A 17,199-nucleotide genomic window follows, 5' to 3' on the forward strand; every position below is an offset into this window, starting at 1 on the left:
ATCGAACGACGAGGAATCAGTACCAGATCCAGTTTCAGATCCCTCCGTCGGTTCTTGAGACTGGTTTTGAAGTTGTGCTCTCTCAAGCTCTTCCGTCATGTTTTCATGTTCATAAAAAGTGTTAGAAATACAATAGTAACATAGTTTTATGAAAATAATAACACAAAAGTTTCTCGAGCAGTGTCGTTGACAAAAACTTTTGTCGACTTTCTCAAAAGTTTAAACTTACAAAAGTTTCTCGAGTGGCACCTTTTTTCCTTTAGTTTTTTCAAAAGTAATCCATTGACTACTTCCGCAAACTGGACATTCCTCTTTAGTTGCACACTCTTTGTAAAATAACTATCATTCATATTGGCACACATGAATTGACTCGTATCCCAACCCTAATTTCTTCAATCTATTTTTAGCCTCGTAGTATGTTGATGGAATTTTATTTTCCTTCGGAAAGGTAAGCTTTAACAACTTCAGTAATTCATCATCAAACCTTTTCCTTTTTGTTTTTTCATTGTTTCTTACAACTTTCCTTCATTATAAACTGGATTATAGCCTAGAAATCCTTCTATTTTGGTTTTTTAGAGGAAAAAAATACATTTGGTCGTGGGTATTATTTATCATGGGTTCTTGGTGTTTCTTGCCAGATTTTGACCGGATTTTTGTCGTTGTAAGGTGTTTTTTAGCTTCAAAACAGGTATGGATTACTAAATCATTGTTTGTATGATAATATTTTATTTTTTTTATGTTTTTTTCTTTTTTTTTTGTTCTCATATTTTGTGTTGAACGTGTATAGGTGTTTGAGTTTCAAAATTGTGATAGAAGCTATTTCAATCATCAATGAATAGGTTTGATCCTACAAACTTTGTTTGAGTTTATTTTTTTTATTTTTTTTATTTTTTTTATATTATTCCAAATTTTATAATTAAATTTAGTAATATTTTTTTAACTTTTCTAATTATTTGTTTATTTTGTTATTTTACATAATGTGATAAAAATTTGTTTGATTATAAATATATATGTATATTAGTAAATTTTAGAAATTGTGACAAGGTGAATTTGCTTTTAAATATTTGAAAAAATAAATAGCTTGAAGATGATCAAAGTGTTATTCATTTGTTTCTATAACTAGTTTGATTTGTTTTTTTTATTTATTTAGTGGTTTGATAATTAATTATGTAGTTTACTAATTATGTAAGTAATGTTTTAGTAGAGTCATCGATTGAGTGGTGACTTTGTTGTTCATTTCGGGTGAATTGAAGAGTAATATTGAAGGTTAGTACTTTTTAATTTTATTTATATTACTACAAGATTTATGTATAAAGATAAGGTTAATTAAATCATGCATATTGGATTTAGTAAAAGTTATGTTTGAAAATTAGTGAAGTAGGCTCTGGGAAATTTGCGTGTTATAGTGATATGAGGATGGATTCATGTATACTTGATTATTGTGTTTGTTTGTGTTGCTTTTATAGGTAATTAATTGCGGTATGCTATAGAAACAGATGATACTTTGCAGAATTTTTTTAAATTTTTATAAGACTAGAACCTAATAATGATGGATTCATCTATGCTTAATTATTGTGTTTGTTTGTATTGATTTTATAGGTAATTATGAAATTACGGTATGCTATAGAAACAGATGAAACTTTGCCAATTTTTTGTTAAAATTTTATAAGACTAGAACCTAATAATGATGGAATCATCTATGCTTGACTATTGTGTTTGTTTGTATTGATTTTATAGGTAATTATGAAATTACAGTATGCTAAAGAAACAAAAGAAACTCTGCCAATTTTTTTTTAATTTTATAAGACTAGAACCTAATAACATGCCTAAAGTTATCATGCATAGAGTATAAACTTAATAGGGAGGGAGTTTTCTTCTTCGTTTATTATATAAAAACCGAAGTAGAAAGTGAGGATTCTACTTCAGTTTTTACATAATAACCGAAGTAGAAAGTTTATATTTCACTTCGATTTTTATCTACTTTTTACTTCGCTCCGAACTACTGCAATTGCGAATTTAAGCAAAATCTGAAGTGAATCCAGCATAAAAACCGAAGTAAAAATCTTTTTTTCTTGTAGTGTCGGTAGAATCTCTATATTTTGTAGTGACATTGGGGTGTTTTGTTTGTAAGAAGGATATATGTCTCTCTTATGTCCCAGAAAGAGACTACAATTATTTTGTATGGTTTTCTAACACGTGATATGACTTTATCTCTCAAAACAATGAGATCCGTTGTTATCAGGGAACATTTTAATACTTCCAAATACACCTTATTCCTTTGCTACTTTTTTAGAGAAATAATTGAATCGGCTACTATGGTGCACTAGCTAGATGCATCTTCCCAATATATATAGAGCGAAAGCTTGTGGTAAGTATTTTTTTTATAAAACAAAAATAAAATCATGAATTTCTCTTATTGAACATTCAAATTTGAAATTTTGGAGTTGGTTTCTTTTCTTTATTATATTGTGTGGTTTAAAACTGATCAATTTTAAATTCTAGGTATTCTGTGAGATGTTGAAACAATGGTCGAGAGAGTATATTATGAGCAAATTCTCTAGAATGTACTAGAAAGAACATAGAACATTTTAGAAAGTTCTTGAAGAAATTTAAAAGTCATTACCAACTCTAGAATGCTATAGAAAATTCTAGAATGTTCTAGAAAGTACTAAAAGAAACCTAGAACATTATAGAAAGTTCTAGAAGAGTCTTAAAACTAATTAAATGATGTATAGATAAATCCAGAATTATTTAGAAAATAGTAAAGAATAGTTAATTACTCAAAAAGTTAGAAAATTCTATAAAGTTTTAGATGGCTCGTTGGGTGCCTATAAATAGAAGCATGGTATGGGAAAAAAATCTTCTGTCCCAAAAAGCATGTCCCCACCCTGTCCCACCAATAAATTTAAGCCACCTGGTTTCTTCATTTATTAAGTACTTTAATGAAAAATTATAACGTTAACCAAGGTTAAGTGAATAGTTAACTTTCATCCCACAATTAATGCTATATTCTCTCTCTCTCTCTCAGAATTGTAAAAGTCTCATTTTAATTCAATAACAATATCCTTCAAAGTAAATAATATTTTATACAAACAAATTTCATTTTTTTCATCTCCTATCCTGCTGCTGCAGAACGATTTTTTTTTTCTGGGTTTCTCCTATTTTATTGAAGAAGAAGAAGAAAACAAGTAAGCTCCATTTTCTATTTTTTTATTTTTTATTTTCTTTCTTTAAAATGAATATTCACATAGACCATATATTCAAATCACACATATATAGGATTTTTTTTTTTGCTTTTGCTGAATCACACGTATATAGAATTATATATAATCAAATATTTTGTTTTATTCATTCGTTTTTTTTAAGGATTTTATTTTATAAGATGAAGAAAATATCTTGTTTTATTCCTTGTATCTTATTCCTATTATATATATATATATTAATTTTTAATTTTTAAAATTTTGTTATATTAGTTTGATTCTATATATTCTTATATAGTTATAGTTATTAGTTTACTTTATAACAAATTATTAATTATTAATATTTAATTTATTCATTAATATATTTTTAACATCTGACTTATTTATATAATATACAGGATTATGAATATTGATACAAATAATGAGGAACAACACTCCAACAATCAAAGGAATGAAGATTAAGAAGCTACAAATGATTACGCTGTAAAAATAATGCAAATTCATTCCAACATTCCTGATGATGAGATACCAAAGGTTAGTATGGAATTTGAAACTGAAGAACAAGCTTATAATTTTTATAATGTTTATGTTTATAAGGTTGGTTTTAGCATACGGAGAAGCAAAAGTCATAAGGATAATGAAAATGGAAAAATAAAAAATAGAACTTTTTGTTGCTCATGTGAAGGCTTTCGGGAGAAAGATAAACGAAATGATAATGTGAAATGTCATCGTGCTACAACAAGATTTGGTTGTTTGGCGAGGATGAAGATAAAACTTCATCAATTTGGAAAATATCAAGTTATTGAATTTAATGCAGAGCATACACATGTGACTTCAAGCCCCAGTAAGAGTCACTTACATAGGTCACAAAGAAGAATAACCCCTGCTCAAGCATCTGAAATTGAAATGGCTGAGAATTCAGGAATTGCTCCTAAAGCCAGTATGGAACTAATGATTAGGCGAGCCGGCGGACATGAAAATCTTGGATTTATTTTGGATGATTGTCGAAATTATATACGCACCAAAAGAACAATTCAAATGCATGCAGGAGATACAGGTGGTGTTCTTGAATATCTTCAAAAGATGAAGTCAAAAGATCCTAATTTTTATTATGCATTGCAAGCGGATGAAGATGATTTGTTAACAAATATATTTTGGGCAGATGCACGAATGAAGGAATCATATTATAACTTTGGTGATGTTGTTAGATTTGACACAACCTACTGAAAAAATCATGATTGTCGACCTTTTGCTATGTTTGTTGGGGTAAATCATCATAAACAAACCACTATATTTGGGGCTGCATTGTTATATGATGAAACTACTGAAATATTTATGTGGTTATTTGACACATTTGTAGAAGCTATGTCATGGAAAAAACCAAAAACTATTCTTATTGATCAAGATGCGGCAATGGCAAAAGCAGTAAGATCCCAATGGCCATAAACGTATCACCGTTTATGTATTTGGCATATGTATCAGAATGCAGCTAAACACTTGAGTAGTGTTTTTGAAAGATTTCATGAATTTGCTACTGATTTTGGAAATTGCATATATGAGTATGATGAAGAGTGTGAATTTATTGAGGCTTGGGGAAACATGCTTGGGAAATATAATCTTGAAAATAATGATTGGTTGGCACAACAGTTCAAGGTTAAGGAGAAATGGGCTTTAGTATATGGAAGAGAGACTTTTTGTGCAAATATGACTACTACACAGCGAAGTGAAAGCATGAATAATGTACTTAAAAAGTATGTCAGCTATCAACACACTATGTTGCGTTTTTTAGAGCATTTTGAGAGGTTGATTGATGATCGACGTTATGAAGAGTTAAAAGCCGACTTTAGAGTAAGTCAACGTAATTTGGCACCATCACTTCCAATTGAAATTTTGAATCATGCAGCGAATGTGTATACCCCTGCAGTGTTGAGAATGTTTGAGGTTGAGTTTTCAAAGGCTTATAGTTGTGCTATGGAACTTATTACTGAGTTAGGAGTTATGAGAGAATATAAGCTTACTCCGAATGGTAAGTCTTTTCACCACACAGTTAAATATGATTCATCGGCTAATACAACAATACGTAGTTGCAAGAAGTTTGAGTTTGCAGGAATATTATGCTCACATATTCTTAAAGTCTTTTCATTTCATAATATTGTGAAAATACCTTCTCAATACATTTTAAAGAGGTGGACAAAGCATGTGACACTACTACAAAAAAGAGTTTTTAGGACACTTTTTTAGGACACTCACATATATGCGAGTCCTAAAAACAACTTCTGGACTTTTTAGGACTCGCGTTGCGAGTCCTTAAATAATATCTTTTAGGACTCGCGTTGCGAGTCCTAAAATCTCTGTGTGTTCTAAAAAAGTTTGATTTTGGGTTTTTAAAAAACACCTCCTGGACTTTTTAGGACTCGCGTTGCGAGTCCTTAAAGAATATCTTTTAGGACTCGCGTTGCGAGTCCTAAAAAAGTTTGATTTTGGATTTTAAAAAAACACCTCCTGGACTTTTTAGGACTCGCGTTGCGAGTCCTTAAAGAATATCTTTTAGGACTCGCGTTGCGAGTCCTAAAAAAGTTTGATTTTGGATTTTAAAAAAACACCTCCTGGACTTTTTAGGACTCGCATTGCGAGTCCTAAAACCTTATATGTCTCCTAAAAATTTAAATTTTAAAAAATCACAAATTCCCTCCAATCTTCTGGACTTTTTAGGACTCGCGTTGAGAGTCCTTAAAGAATTTCTTTTAGGACTTGCAACGCGAGTCCTAAAAACTAATGCATGTCCTAAAAAAAATTCAATTTAAGTATAATATTAGTGGTAAATTTTAAGGACTCATTTTGGGTGTCCTAAAAACTTTTAAGTAAAAAATGATAAATAAATGAATAAATTAAAATTTTATTTTAATAACTAAATTAAAAAAAAAACAGATTTCTTTTATTTTTTTATTTTTTTTTTTAAAAAGAAAATTTAATTTTATTTATTTGGGTCTGAATATACATTTAAAAAAAAATTGATCAATCACTAAGTCCCTAACCCTAAACGTTTCAGCCTCCTCCTCCCAACCTCTTCTCCCCAGCCGACAGCCTCCTCCTCCCAACCCTCTTCTCCATGGCTTGCTCAAGCAGATGAGGCGGTGGGGCTCGCTGGACGGTGGCTCGCGGAGGGGCTCGCTGCAACGCCGTCGACGAGATTGCTTGCGGAGGTGGTGGCTCGGAGGGGCTCGCTCACAGAGGTGCTAGCGCGGAGGGGTCGCTCACAGAGGCGGTGGCTCGGAGGGGCTTGCGGAGGGGTCGCTCATAGAGGCGGTGGCTCGGAGGGGCTTGCGGAGGGGTCGCTCACAGAGGCGGTGGCTCGGAGGGGCTCGCTCACAGTGGCGGTGGCGCGGAGGGGCTCGCTCACAGAGGCTGTGGCTCGCGGAGGGGCTCGCTCACACAGGCGGTGGCTCGGAGGGGCTCGCGGAGGGGCTCGCTCCTAGAGGCGGTGGCCGGAGGCTGGTCTTCATTTTCAGGTGGTGGCTGGCTGGTTGTATTTGTTTGGATTTTAGTTGTTGTATATGGATTTTAGGTGGTGGCTGGCTGATATGTTGATTATATATAATCATTAATATTATTGGTTTTTGCATATATGTTATTCGGATGATGGTGTAAAATCATGTAATATTATTGGTAATGTTTGATTTTGTTTTTGTTCAACTAATAATAATAATAATTCTAATATTTTTTGTAATTTATTTATTTTAAATATATAAGTATATATTTATTATTTATTCAGCAATAATGAGATTTAAAAAAAAATTTGGGCATTTTACCCAAATTTTGATTTATTAAATAAAATTATATAATTAATTAAAAGGTATTTAAATAAATTTTTTAGGACACACATTGTGAGTCCTAAAAAAAATTTTTTTGTAGTAGTAAAAATTTTTTAGGACTCGCAACGCGAGTCCTAAAAACTTTACTTAAAGGCACTCAGAAAGATCTTTTAGGACTCGCGTTGCGAGTCCTAAAAACATTATTTTAGGACTCGCAATGCTAGTCCTAAAAAGTCTTTTTTGTAGTAGTGTGAAGATGGGAGTTACAAGTAGTACCTTTGAGATTAAACAGGGAGATGATCCTAAAGCAAGTTTGGCATTACGTTATCAAGATTTGTCAAGATCCTACACTCATACAAGCAAAACAAAAGAGTTGGACAAAAATTTGAAAAATTAAATAACAGTGGGGTGTGAAATAAAGGTATATTTGTCAATAAAAATATCTAGTTATTTTTATAATAGTTAAGGATATATATTGATAAGATTATTAAATGTTACCCCTTTTTTTTAAAAAAAAAGAAGAAGAAGAAGAATTGTGTACCTACCAAATAAAGTTGTCAAACTAATTAATATATATACAATATTTGTTAAAAAAAAATACAAATATACTGAATAATAAATAAATATTAGCACAAGATAGGAAAAGAAAGAATATGATATATAGTTAATTTAATATTTAGTACTGATATTGTTATTGAATCAAGAGAGAGAATATAACATTAATTGGAGGATGAAAGTTAACTGCCTGTTAACCTTAGTTAATCTTACTTAACGTTATAAATTTTTATTAAAGTACTTAATAAATGAAGAAATCAGATGGTTTAAATTTATTGGTGGGACAGGGTGAAGACATACTTTTGGGGACAGAAGATTTTTTTCCCATGGTATGTGCTTATAGACGAGTGAGGAAATAGTCTCAAGTGTATGTAACATCCCAAATTTGTTAATTGGGTTTAGTAGTGTTGCGAGGATATAAATGAAATTATGTGTATTTTTATGATTATATGGATGATTATATGAATTATATTATGATATCACTATTATATTTAGGTGTATTAAGTAGCATATTAGTCTGTTTCTCCTTATTAGAAATGTATTTGTGAGGAAATAGTCCCAAGTGTATGAGATTACAAAAAAAGTCTAAGAGAATACTATCGTAGAAAGTGTTTTAAGCTTGCGTTACTATTCAATAATAAATTTGGAGAATTATGGGAGGATTTTAGTCATGAAAGTCATATTTGTCCCTTTCTATTTTCTATATTTTTTTTAAAAGAAAAGGCCGGTTTTATTAATTTATTAGTTTCTTCCACGATATTAATTATATTCGTTCAACTGGTCCATCCCGTGGATTTTGGACAATTTTGTACATATATGTAGCGTGAACATATTGATTGGAAAGAGAAAAAAAGAGGCTTACAATAAAGAGTGAAAAAATTATGCATATAGTACTTCTTTTTTTAACGATAGACACAAAACTTAACACTCAAAATTTATACATTTTTACATGTGGAGTATAGTTTTAAAAAAATTACATCAGTCAATATGAATTTTTAAAGGTGAAAGAAAAGGTATCTTCAATTGGCATCAATTTTGTAGTGTGAAAATTACAAACCAAATAATTGGAAAGCGTAGAAACACCTTATAAATATATATATATATATATAAATAAATAAATAAGAAAAGAGAGAGAGAGCGACAACGACCAAAGAGAGAGTAGTGTCGTTTTAACGTCTCTTGTCCTTTGTCTCCCCCACACCTTCTTGTTTTGTAATACCTATATATATATGACAGTAGTTTCACCCTCTTTATAAACTCTCTCTCTCTCTTCTCTTATAACACATCTCTTATTGGAGTTTATAATGGCCGTTGTTTGGAAAACAGTTGTCTGGTACTTTTTACTATGGTGCGTAGTAGTGTGTACAGCTGCGGCGGAAAGATCAAAATTTGGAGGAGAAGAAGCGGCGGCGGAGGCGGATAGAGTGAAGGACTTGCCGGGAGAGCCGAGAGGGGTGACGTTCCCACACTATGCCGGCTACGTCAAACTCAGCCCTCACAACAACCACAAGGCCTTGTTCTATTGGTTCTTTCATGCTCAGCGTAATTCTCATAAAAAACCTCTCGTTCTTTGGCTCAATGGAGGTACGTTCTTAATTTTTTATTTTTTCTTTATAATTAGGAAAGTTTACATGAGCACATCAATATCGAAAATTAGATGGCATTATTAAATCTGGAAAAGATAAAAAAAAAAATGAGACTTGGGATCTTTACAAGATTTCTTTTTTTTTTTTTTTTTTTTTGGAGTTTTTCTCTTTTTAAAAAGTAGAAGAACAATAATAGTATCTGTATTGAGTTGTAAGTAACTCATTTTTCACATATGTATGCCACCTTTCCCAGTTTCCACCACCGATTATGACACTTTTGAAATTGTTTATATCTCGACAACGTTCCATTTGGGTCGAAGGTGGTGGGCCACATGTTTTTGACTGATTTTACTTCTTTTGTTTATATCCGTTGGATGATGATGAATTCCAATTCTCTTAAGATGAGTATGTCGTTTTCATGATTGTGATGATGATAATAAAGCTTATGGTATAGGATAATTCTGTAGCAGGACATAGAAAATGCCCATACTATAGGATTATTATTTGGTATACGGAAAAAATTAATTTTCAGAAAATTCTGAATAATTTTATGTGTTTAAATTAGAGTTTAAATAGTACTCACGTATAAAAAAAACTTAATCACATGTGTAATACACTGATATTTAGGTACTATAAATTATTCAAAATTTATAAAATATTAATAAAAAAAATACTATAATTATAATATGTATGATTATTAGGTTATAATTTTCAAAATATCAAAAATAAAAAATACTCATTCGAGAATGACATTTTCTATGCCCTACCAAAGAATTATCGTATGTATATTATTTCTTGTTTGAATTTTGTTATAAATAAAAACATTTTCTTATTTTAACTTTTTTTCAAAATTGGAGAGATCCCAATAATGTAATTTTTGTCTCGACTCGTTATGATCCAATCAAATGCTTTGCCATAACAGCCTATTCTAGCTCTGGCCTAAAAAGACACAATAACAATGGCCCACTCCTCTCACGCGTCTCCTAATAATATTCAAAACAAAGTCTTTCTTTTCTTTTTCTTTATCTTTTTCAGTAGAATTATATATATGCTTGACTAATTAATTGTGTCTAATATAGTATGTCTTACTTTTTCAAATCTCTATAACACTAATAATACGTTGATGCGATTGATTAATCAAACTAATTAGTTGGACTAAAGATATCATTGGTATTACAATTGACTTATTAATTGAAGTGATTGTGTGTAAATTTTGAATGTTATTACTACTATTATTAGTCATAATTATTTATTAGAAAATTTGATGTGAAAATCACTAAATGGTTTAAGAGATTATACTTATATCACTAAATAATTTTTTTTAGCTATAAAAATTAGTAAGGAGTCTAAAATATTATAAATTCACCAAGTAATTTTTTTTGAGACAAAATTCATATTTTACACAAATTTGGTGTAACGATGGTCACATCAAATTGGTATAAAATTTGACTTTTATTACACAAAAAATACTTAGAAACTTAAATGCAATATTTCAGCTACTTACTAGCGTTCATCCCTTGAAAAATTAATTAATGACTTAAGTACAACCTTTGTGATTGATTATTAATTTTTGGTCAAATTTTCTTTATTTATATGAGGAATAAGTAGATAAAATATAATGAATTTCAGGACCTGGGTGCTCATCGATAGCATATGGAGCTGCACAAGAGCTAGGCCCATTTCTTGTCCGAGCAAATGGAAGCCTAATTCTTAACAAATATTCCTGGAACAAAGGTTAATTAATTGTATATATACCAATTATAATGGATATATTTAATTAATTTTTGATATAATCAATTAATTTTTATGTATTATATATGATTATCTCAGCTGCAAACTTGTTGTTCCTTGAGGCACCTGTGGGAGTAGGGTTTTCATATACAAACAGATCGAAGGATTTGAATGAACTTGGGGATCGAGTGACTGCTGAAGATTCCTATGCTTTCTTGAGTGGATGGTTTAAAAGGTTTCCAGCCTTCAAATCCCATGATTTCTATATTGCTGGAGAAAGCTATGCCGGTATATATACATACTTACTTTTTGGTCCTTGCAGTTTCATTTTAATTTTCGCAAAAAAATTAAAAAAAAAACAAGTTGTTATTATATTTTATTACATACTGATCGATACTCCAAGTCACACCGAAAATATAAAATTCAATATCATCTTTGTTGTTATTTGGATGTAGGTTAGTATAATTAAATCATAACATCTCCTTCGAGTTATGACTTAATTTTTTCTCTTATAAATCGTCAATTATTTTTTTCTCAATCTAGCGAAATAAGAACCCCATTGTAGCGATATATATCCCTTTCAAATATGAGTAAGATTGTAGTTGAGAAAGTCTCGTTGACTTATAAACTAAAACAAAACAAAAAATGTACAGAAAAAAACTATAGATACCAAAAAAATAAATTTGGAGGAACATGATATACCAAAATATTAATATCCCTAAATATAAGGGAAAATAACATTCTTTATTCTAACATTGTTTTCTTCGTTTTCTCTCTCTTGTCTATATATATAACTATATATGTATATATTATATTGAAGGTCATTATGTTCCTCAACTTGCTGATCTCATTTATAAGAGAAACAAAGGAGCGCGCAAAGAAAATTCGTTCATAAATCTCAAAGGTTTCATGGTAATTATTATTATGAATACAATATATAGCTGCTTTCTAGCCCATGTGAATTTATGTGTCTATAAGAAAATGTGTCACTATCCATTGGATTTCACACGTGCCTACGTAGATTCAGTTCAATATTATTGTCTCTTATAAGTGATTAATATATATGCATGATTCTCCTTTACTAAATATTATATATATAAAAAAATCATCAAACACTACTACAGATTGGGAATGCTGTGATAAACGATGAAACAGATGTGAATGGAATATTTGACTACGCGTGGAGCCATGCAATCATATCGGACCAGCTCCACCAGAGCATAATGAAGGAGTGTAACTCTAAAAAAGAAGACAACCAAACCGTAGCCAAGTGTGCTATCCACATCCGAGACTTTTTAGAAGCTTATGCTGATATCGATATATATAGTATCTACACCCCAATCTGTATCTCTTCTGATGATAATCGTCCTTCTCCAAAGCCAAAACTACATGTGGCTCCACGCCTCTTCACACAACATGTACGTATAGAACTATATATATAGTCACAACAATACATAACAATGAATAATTATATATATATATGATGATATTCTTTGTCTGAATGAATATATTCAGGAGTTATGGCATCGTGTCCCGGCAGGATACGATCCATGCACAGGGGATTATGCAGTGAAGTATTTCAACAGAGAGGATGTTCAGAGGGCCCTACATGCCAATGTCACTAAGCTCTCCTATCCTTACTCCTCTTGCAGGTTTCTTTTTTGTTAACTTATTACCCCTTTTTCTCTTTTCACTTTCTTATTTAATGGCCATGCATGTGGCCTTAGGGAAAGAGCGAGAGATACCCAGACACAGCATTTAGTGATGACTGAGAACACACACATACACATTAATATATACAGCCTTCACTTTTTGCTGCCGTATATTTAGTGCATTATTGTGGCAGACTGAGATATCTCCTTCTCATCAGTCGCTTCTCCATTTTGTTCTTTTCTGTTCAAGTGGATCATCTTCTTATTAATATCAATATCAATATGTATTTTTGTTGTTTTTTTTTTTGGACTCGTGCAAGCAGTAGTGTTATTGGGAGGTGGAATGACTCGCCAGATACCGTACTCCCCGTTATTCGAAGGCTTTTAAATGCTGGCCTACGTATTTGGATCTACAGGTATATATATGATTAAAGCTACAATATCTTAAAATATCCAATACCATACATACATGAGTTGGCTTGTTGAATTTAAATCCTACAAATCTTATTTATTATAATATAATTGGAAAATATGATATGATATTTTTATAAAATATTACATATAAACTGATCATTTTCAAAATTTAAGGCCCTTTTGTATAGAAAATTACGTTGTAGTGGTAGGGATGTCTTTGCTAGCATCCTTCCTTGCTTGGGTCAAGGGTTCGAACCTCTCTTAAGAAAGTTATGTGTCTAACTCCAGCTATGTTGTTGAGGCCAAATTATGCTACGGTGGTCCATCCTTATTTCTTAGTGGGATGGGAAGACATATTTATTGATGACCCAATTATAACGACTCATCATCTGATTCATTTTCCTAGGCCAAAAAAAAATGTAGGGACAAATCCATTAGGATATCCGTGTGGAATTGAGCCTCCACTCAAAAAAAATATTAAAAATAATATATTATATTTTATTAATTTTTTACAAATTCTTAACAAACAAAAAAATCATATATATATATATATTTTCTATAAATTTTATTTGAAGCAGACAATTATAATTTTTATGTTTATTAATGTTAGGTAATACAAATAATTTTTATTTAAAGCCCATGCATGTATGACAAAATTTTTGCGTCCGTCACTATGGCCGGTACCATCAATTATACGTAATGCTATATATCATGTCATGACAGTCACCTTAAAGTGTCTCATAACATATAAGAGTGTTGCTAGCTATAAGATCACTTATTATTATTACTACACCAAGAGTGCTTTATATATAGCAACATACTGTCTGTATAAACGAATTAAGTTTCATATTATTATGATTATGTCTACAAATATGTGCCCAATTATAATAACAAATGATTATGGTATTTTATTTGTATACTAGTGGTGACACCGATGGGAGGGTGCCGGTGACATCGACGAGATACAGCATAAAAAAGATGGGACTGAAGGTAAAGGAAGAGTGGAGGGCATGGTTCGAGAAGGATCAAGTAGGAGGATGGGTTGAGGTGTACGAAGGTGGCCTCACTCTAGCCACCGTCCGAGGCGCAGGCCACCAGGTCCCTGTTCTCGCTCCTCCTCAGTCTCTTTCTCTCTTCACTCATTTTCTCTCCCACAATACGTCTCTGCCACCTTCTAGGTTTTCTAATTAATTAATTAACCTAATTTCCTATTAATTGTTCGAAATAATTAAATAAATGAACTTCTATAATTGGACAGTTTTATATAATATATCCTAATTATATCATTGGGAACTTTTAGAATACATACCACGGCTTCATTTTCTGCGTTAAATTATACTCGGTTTAATTTTAGCTCTTCGTCGAGTTTCAAGGCAAACATTCCAACTAAGTTAGCATTGAAATACTTCTTTTACATTAAATAATAATAATAATAATTTTTAGGCAAAAGACTAAGAGAAATACCTAAAGTCACCGCAATAAAATAGTAATAATCAACGAAGAAGGAAATAATTGATTTCGATTGTAAAAAAACTATATATAAATTATAGTTAACTTTTATGAAAAATTAATATATATGTTTCTTAAGTGTGCAGATAAAGGAAATTATTTTTATTTTTTTAATGTTAACTTTAACAAAATATTTTTATATTTAACGGTAATTTGTAAACACTTAAACTTAAATAAAATAAAATAAATAATTAAACAAAGTAAAATAATATATTTTTTACATGTTTTACAATTATAATTATTTAAAAATAATACAACCATACATTTTATAACTTAAATAAAATTTAATTAAATTTATACTCACTTATTAGAATAATATTATATTAAACATATAACATAATGTACTGTAATTAACAACAAATTATTTTTTTTTAAAAAACTAGTAAGAAACTTAAATTTAAAATTCAAGTATAATATTTAATATTACATAATATATAATCTCTTGTTGTCACTTTCAAATTCAAAAACTTGAACAAAAAAAAATTAATTAATTAATTAATTAATTAAAATAAGATATTTATATGACATTAATATAAATTTAATAAAAATTATTAATAAATTCTATAAATAAAACTAAACAAACTGCATATTGTTTATATCTAGTAATGATAATAAAGAGCAAAAATAATGCTAGTTTTTCGTTTTTGTATGCTAATTAGCGCATTATTTAAAGATTTTAACAAACCAATCACCATATACATTCCGATGAAGAGCAAAACGAAAGGCAAAGATTTTTCTTTCCAAATTATAAGCAATTACGCTAAAGCTATAGACAGAAAACTTCTCTTTAATTTTAATAAGGCTAATTATTATTATTATTATTATTATTATTATTATTATTATAAAATTAAAGAAAAATATCAATTTGACCATTGTGTTTTGTCTGGATATGCGATTAGACCTTGTATTTTATAAAATTTGTCAAAATAATATCCTAAATCTGATTTTGGTCAAAATATTTTCAATTATAATATTTTCTTCTGAGCTCCTCAACTACCTTTTTCGCTACTATGAATTCATCGCATCTCATCTCTAACTACCCAAAAATTGATCTTATAATTGAAAAATATTTTAATAAAAATTAAATTTAGGGTACTATATTTTGATTCATTTTGTAAAACACAGTGTTTGAATTATCATTTAACAAAACACAAGAACTAATCACGTATTCGGAAAAAATATAAGAGCTAAAATGGTATTTTTCTAAAAATTTAAACAAATATGCAGTAGACTAGCTAGAGTGAAAACAAAAATATCAACCCAAAATTTTAATTTAAAAAATGGGAGATTTTGTGTCACTATTGTATTTATTATTATTATTATTATTATTATTATTATTATATACATACATTAAAGTATTGCCACAACACTTCATTCCCATGTTAATTTATAGTTCTTATATATATTGTAAAATATCAAATTTGCTGATCTAAATATTTTTTTTGAGATTAGTTAATTATTTTGTCAATTGAGTACGTACACATTACAAGAAAAATGATGTATTGAAGTAGAAAAGTGAAGTTGCAATAGGTTAAGTCATTTGCTACGACAAGTACTGTATGTTGCCGCAATAATATAGAACAAATTAATTAAAAATAAAATTATATTGTATAGACAGAATATTGATGGGGATAATATTGTTGTCGCAATATGGTCTAGAAGAATGCAAGAGGAGTTAAAGCTAATTTTTTTTGTTAATGTATAAATTCTAAGAAAATATCTCATACCTGTTGCGACGATATATACATTGGATATTGCGACTTCATTATAAGTCAACAAATTTTAATTATTTTTATTTATAAAATATAATTCACGTTTGATATTTGATTTGTTTTATATTATTTTATGTTATCTCACAAATAATCAAGGGAAATTTACAAAAATACATTAATATTTAAAAAATATATGAAAAATATGGTAGATTACAAAAATACAGAATTTTTATAAAAAAAACACAAAGTGACAAAAGTGTAAATTCGGAGTAACAATGAAATACAACTTTTTTTGTTAATAGTCATTACAAATTCGTAAACATGTGTTACAAATACGTAAACCAATTACATAAAAATATTTTTGTAAACAACATTTACTAATATATAACTAAGTTTTACATATTTGTAAACAAGTTTTATATTTTTGTAGATAATATTTACAAAATAACTCGTTGCTAATTTTTATTTTATTTTTGTAACAATGGTTTACATAACTAATTTTATAGCTGAAAAAATTTATATTTGTGACTGATATTTTTAAAAGTAAGTTGTGAATTTAGTTAATATATTTGTAACAAAAATATATAAAACTAAGTTAAAATGTTAAATTGCATTAAACAAGTAACATATATGTTTTTTTTAAATTGTAACTACTAATAAATAAATAGATTATATTGATTAAATATATAATATTTTATGTAAGCATAAATATTTACTTAATATTAATAAATATATTCATTTTAAATATTTATAAGTAAAATAAATTTATTTGTAATTATTATTATTATTATTATTATTATTAGCATACTAAAAGTATGTATGAACTAATTACTGAAGAGAAATAGATAAAAAAAACTAAAGTGTAGAAAACAGTAAAAAAAAAAAGAGTAAGATATATTATCATATACATATATAAATAAATATTCATTTTTCAGTTTAAAAAATAGTGTACCTAAATATTTATAATTGTATAAATATATATATATATAAATATCTATATATATATAATAATATTAATTTGAAGAAGG

The 17,199-nt window shown here is 29.3% G+C and overlaps 1 protein-coding gene across 1 annotated transcript; it reads left to right on the forward strand.

The window, feature by feature from the left end:
• Positions 1 to 8,813: 8,813 nt before the first annotated feature.
• LOC133796525 (serine carboxypeptidase-like 35) lies at positions 8,814 to 14,254 on the forward strand. The gene is made up of 8 exons (XM_062234075.1): positions 8,814 to 9,151; positions 10,783 to 10,887; positions 10,984 to 11,172; positions 11,705 to 11,796; positions 12,009 to 12,302; positions 12,400 to 12,536; positions 12,860 to 12,952; positions 13,874 to 14,254. The coding sequence occupies exons 1-8, from the start codon at positions 8,872 to 8,874 to the stop codon at positions 14,139 to 14,141; spliced, it is 1,458 nt and encodes a 485-aa protein (XP_062090059.1). The 5' UTR covers positions 8,814 to 8,871; the 3' UTR covers positions 14,142 to 14,254.
• Positions 14,255 to 17,199: the final 2,945 nt, after the last annotated feature.

This window comes from Humulus lupulus, chromosome 8 (assembly GCF_963169125.1).
Source record: "Humulus lupulus chromosome 8, drHumLupu1.1, whole genome shotgun sequence".
Classification (NCBI taxonomy): Eukaryota; Viridiplantae; Streptophyta; class Magnoliopsida; order Rosales; family Cannabaceae; genus Humulus; species Humulus lupulus.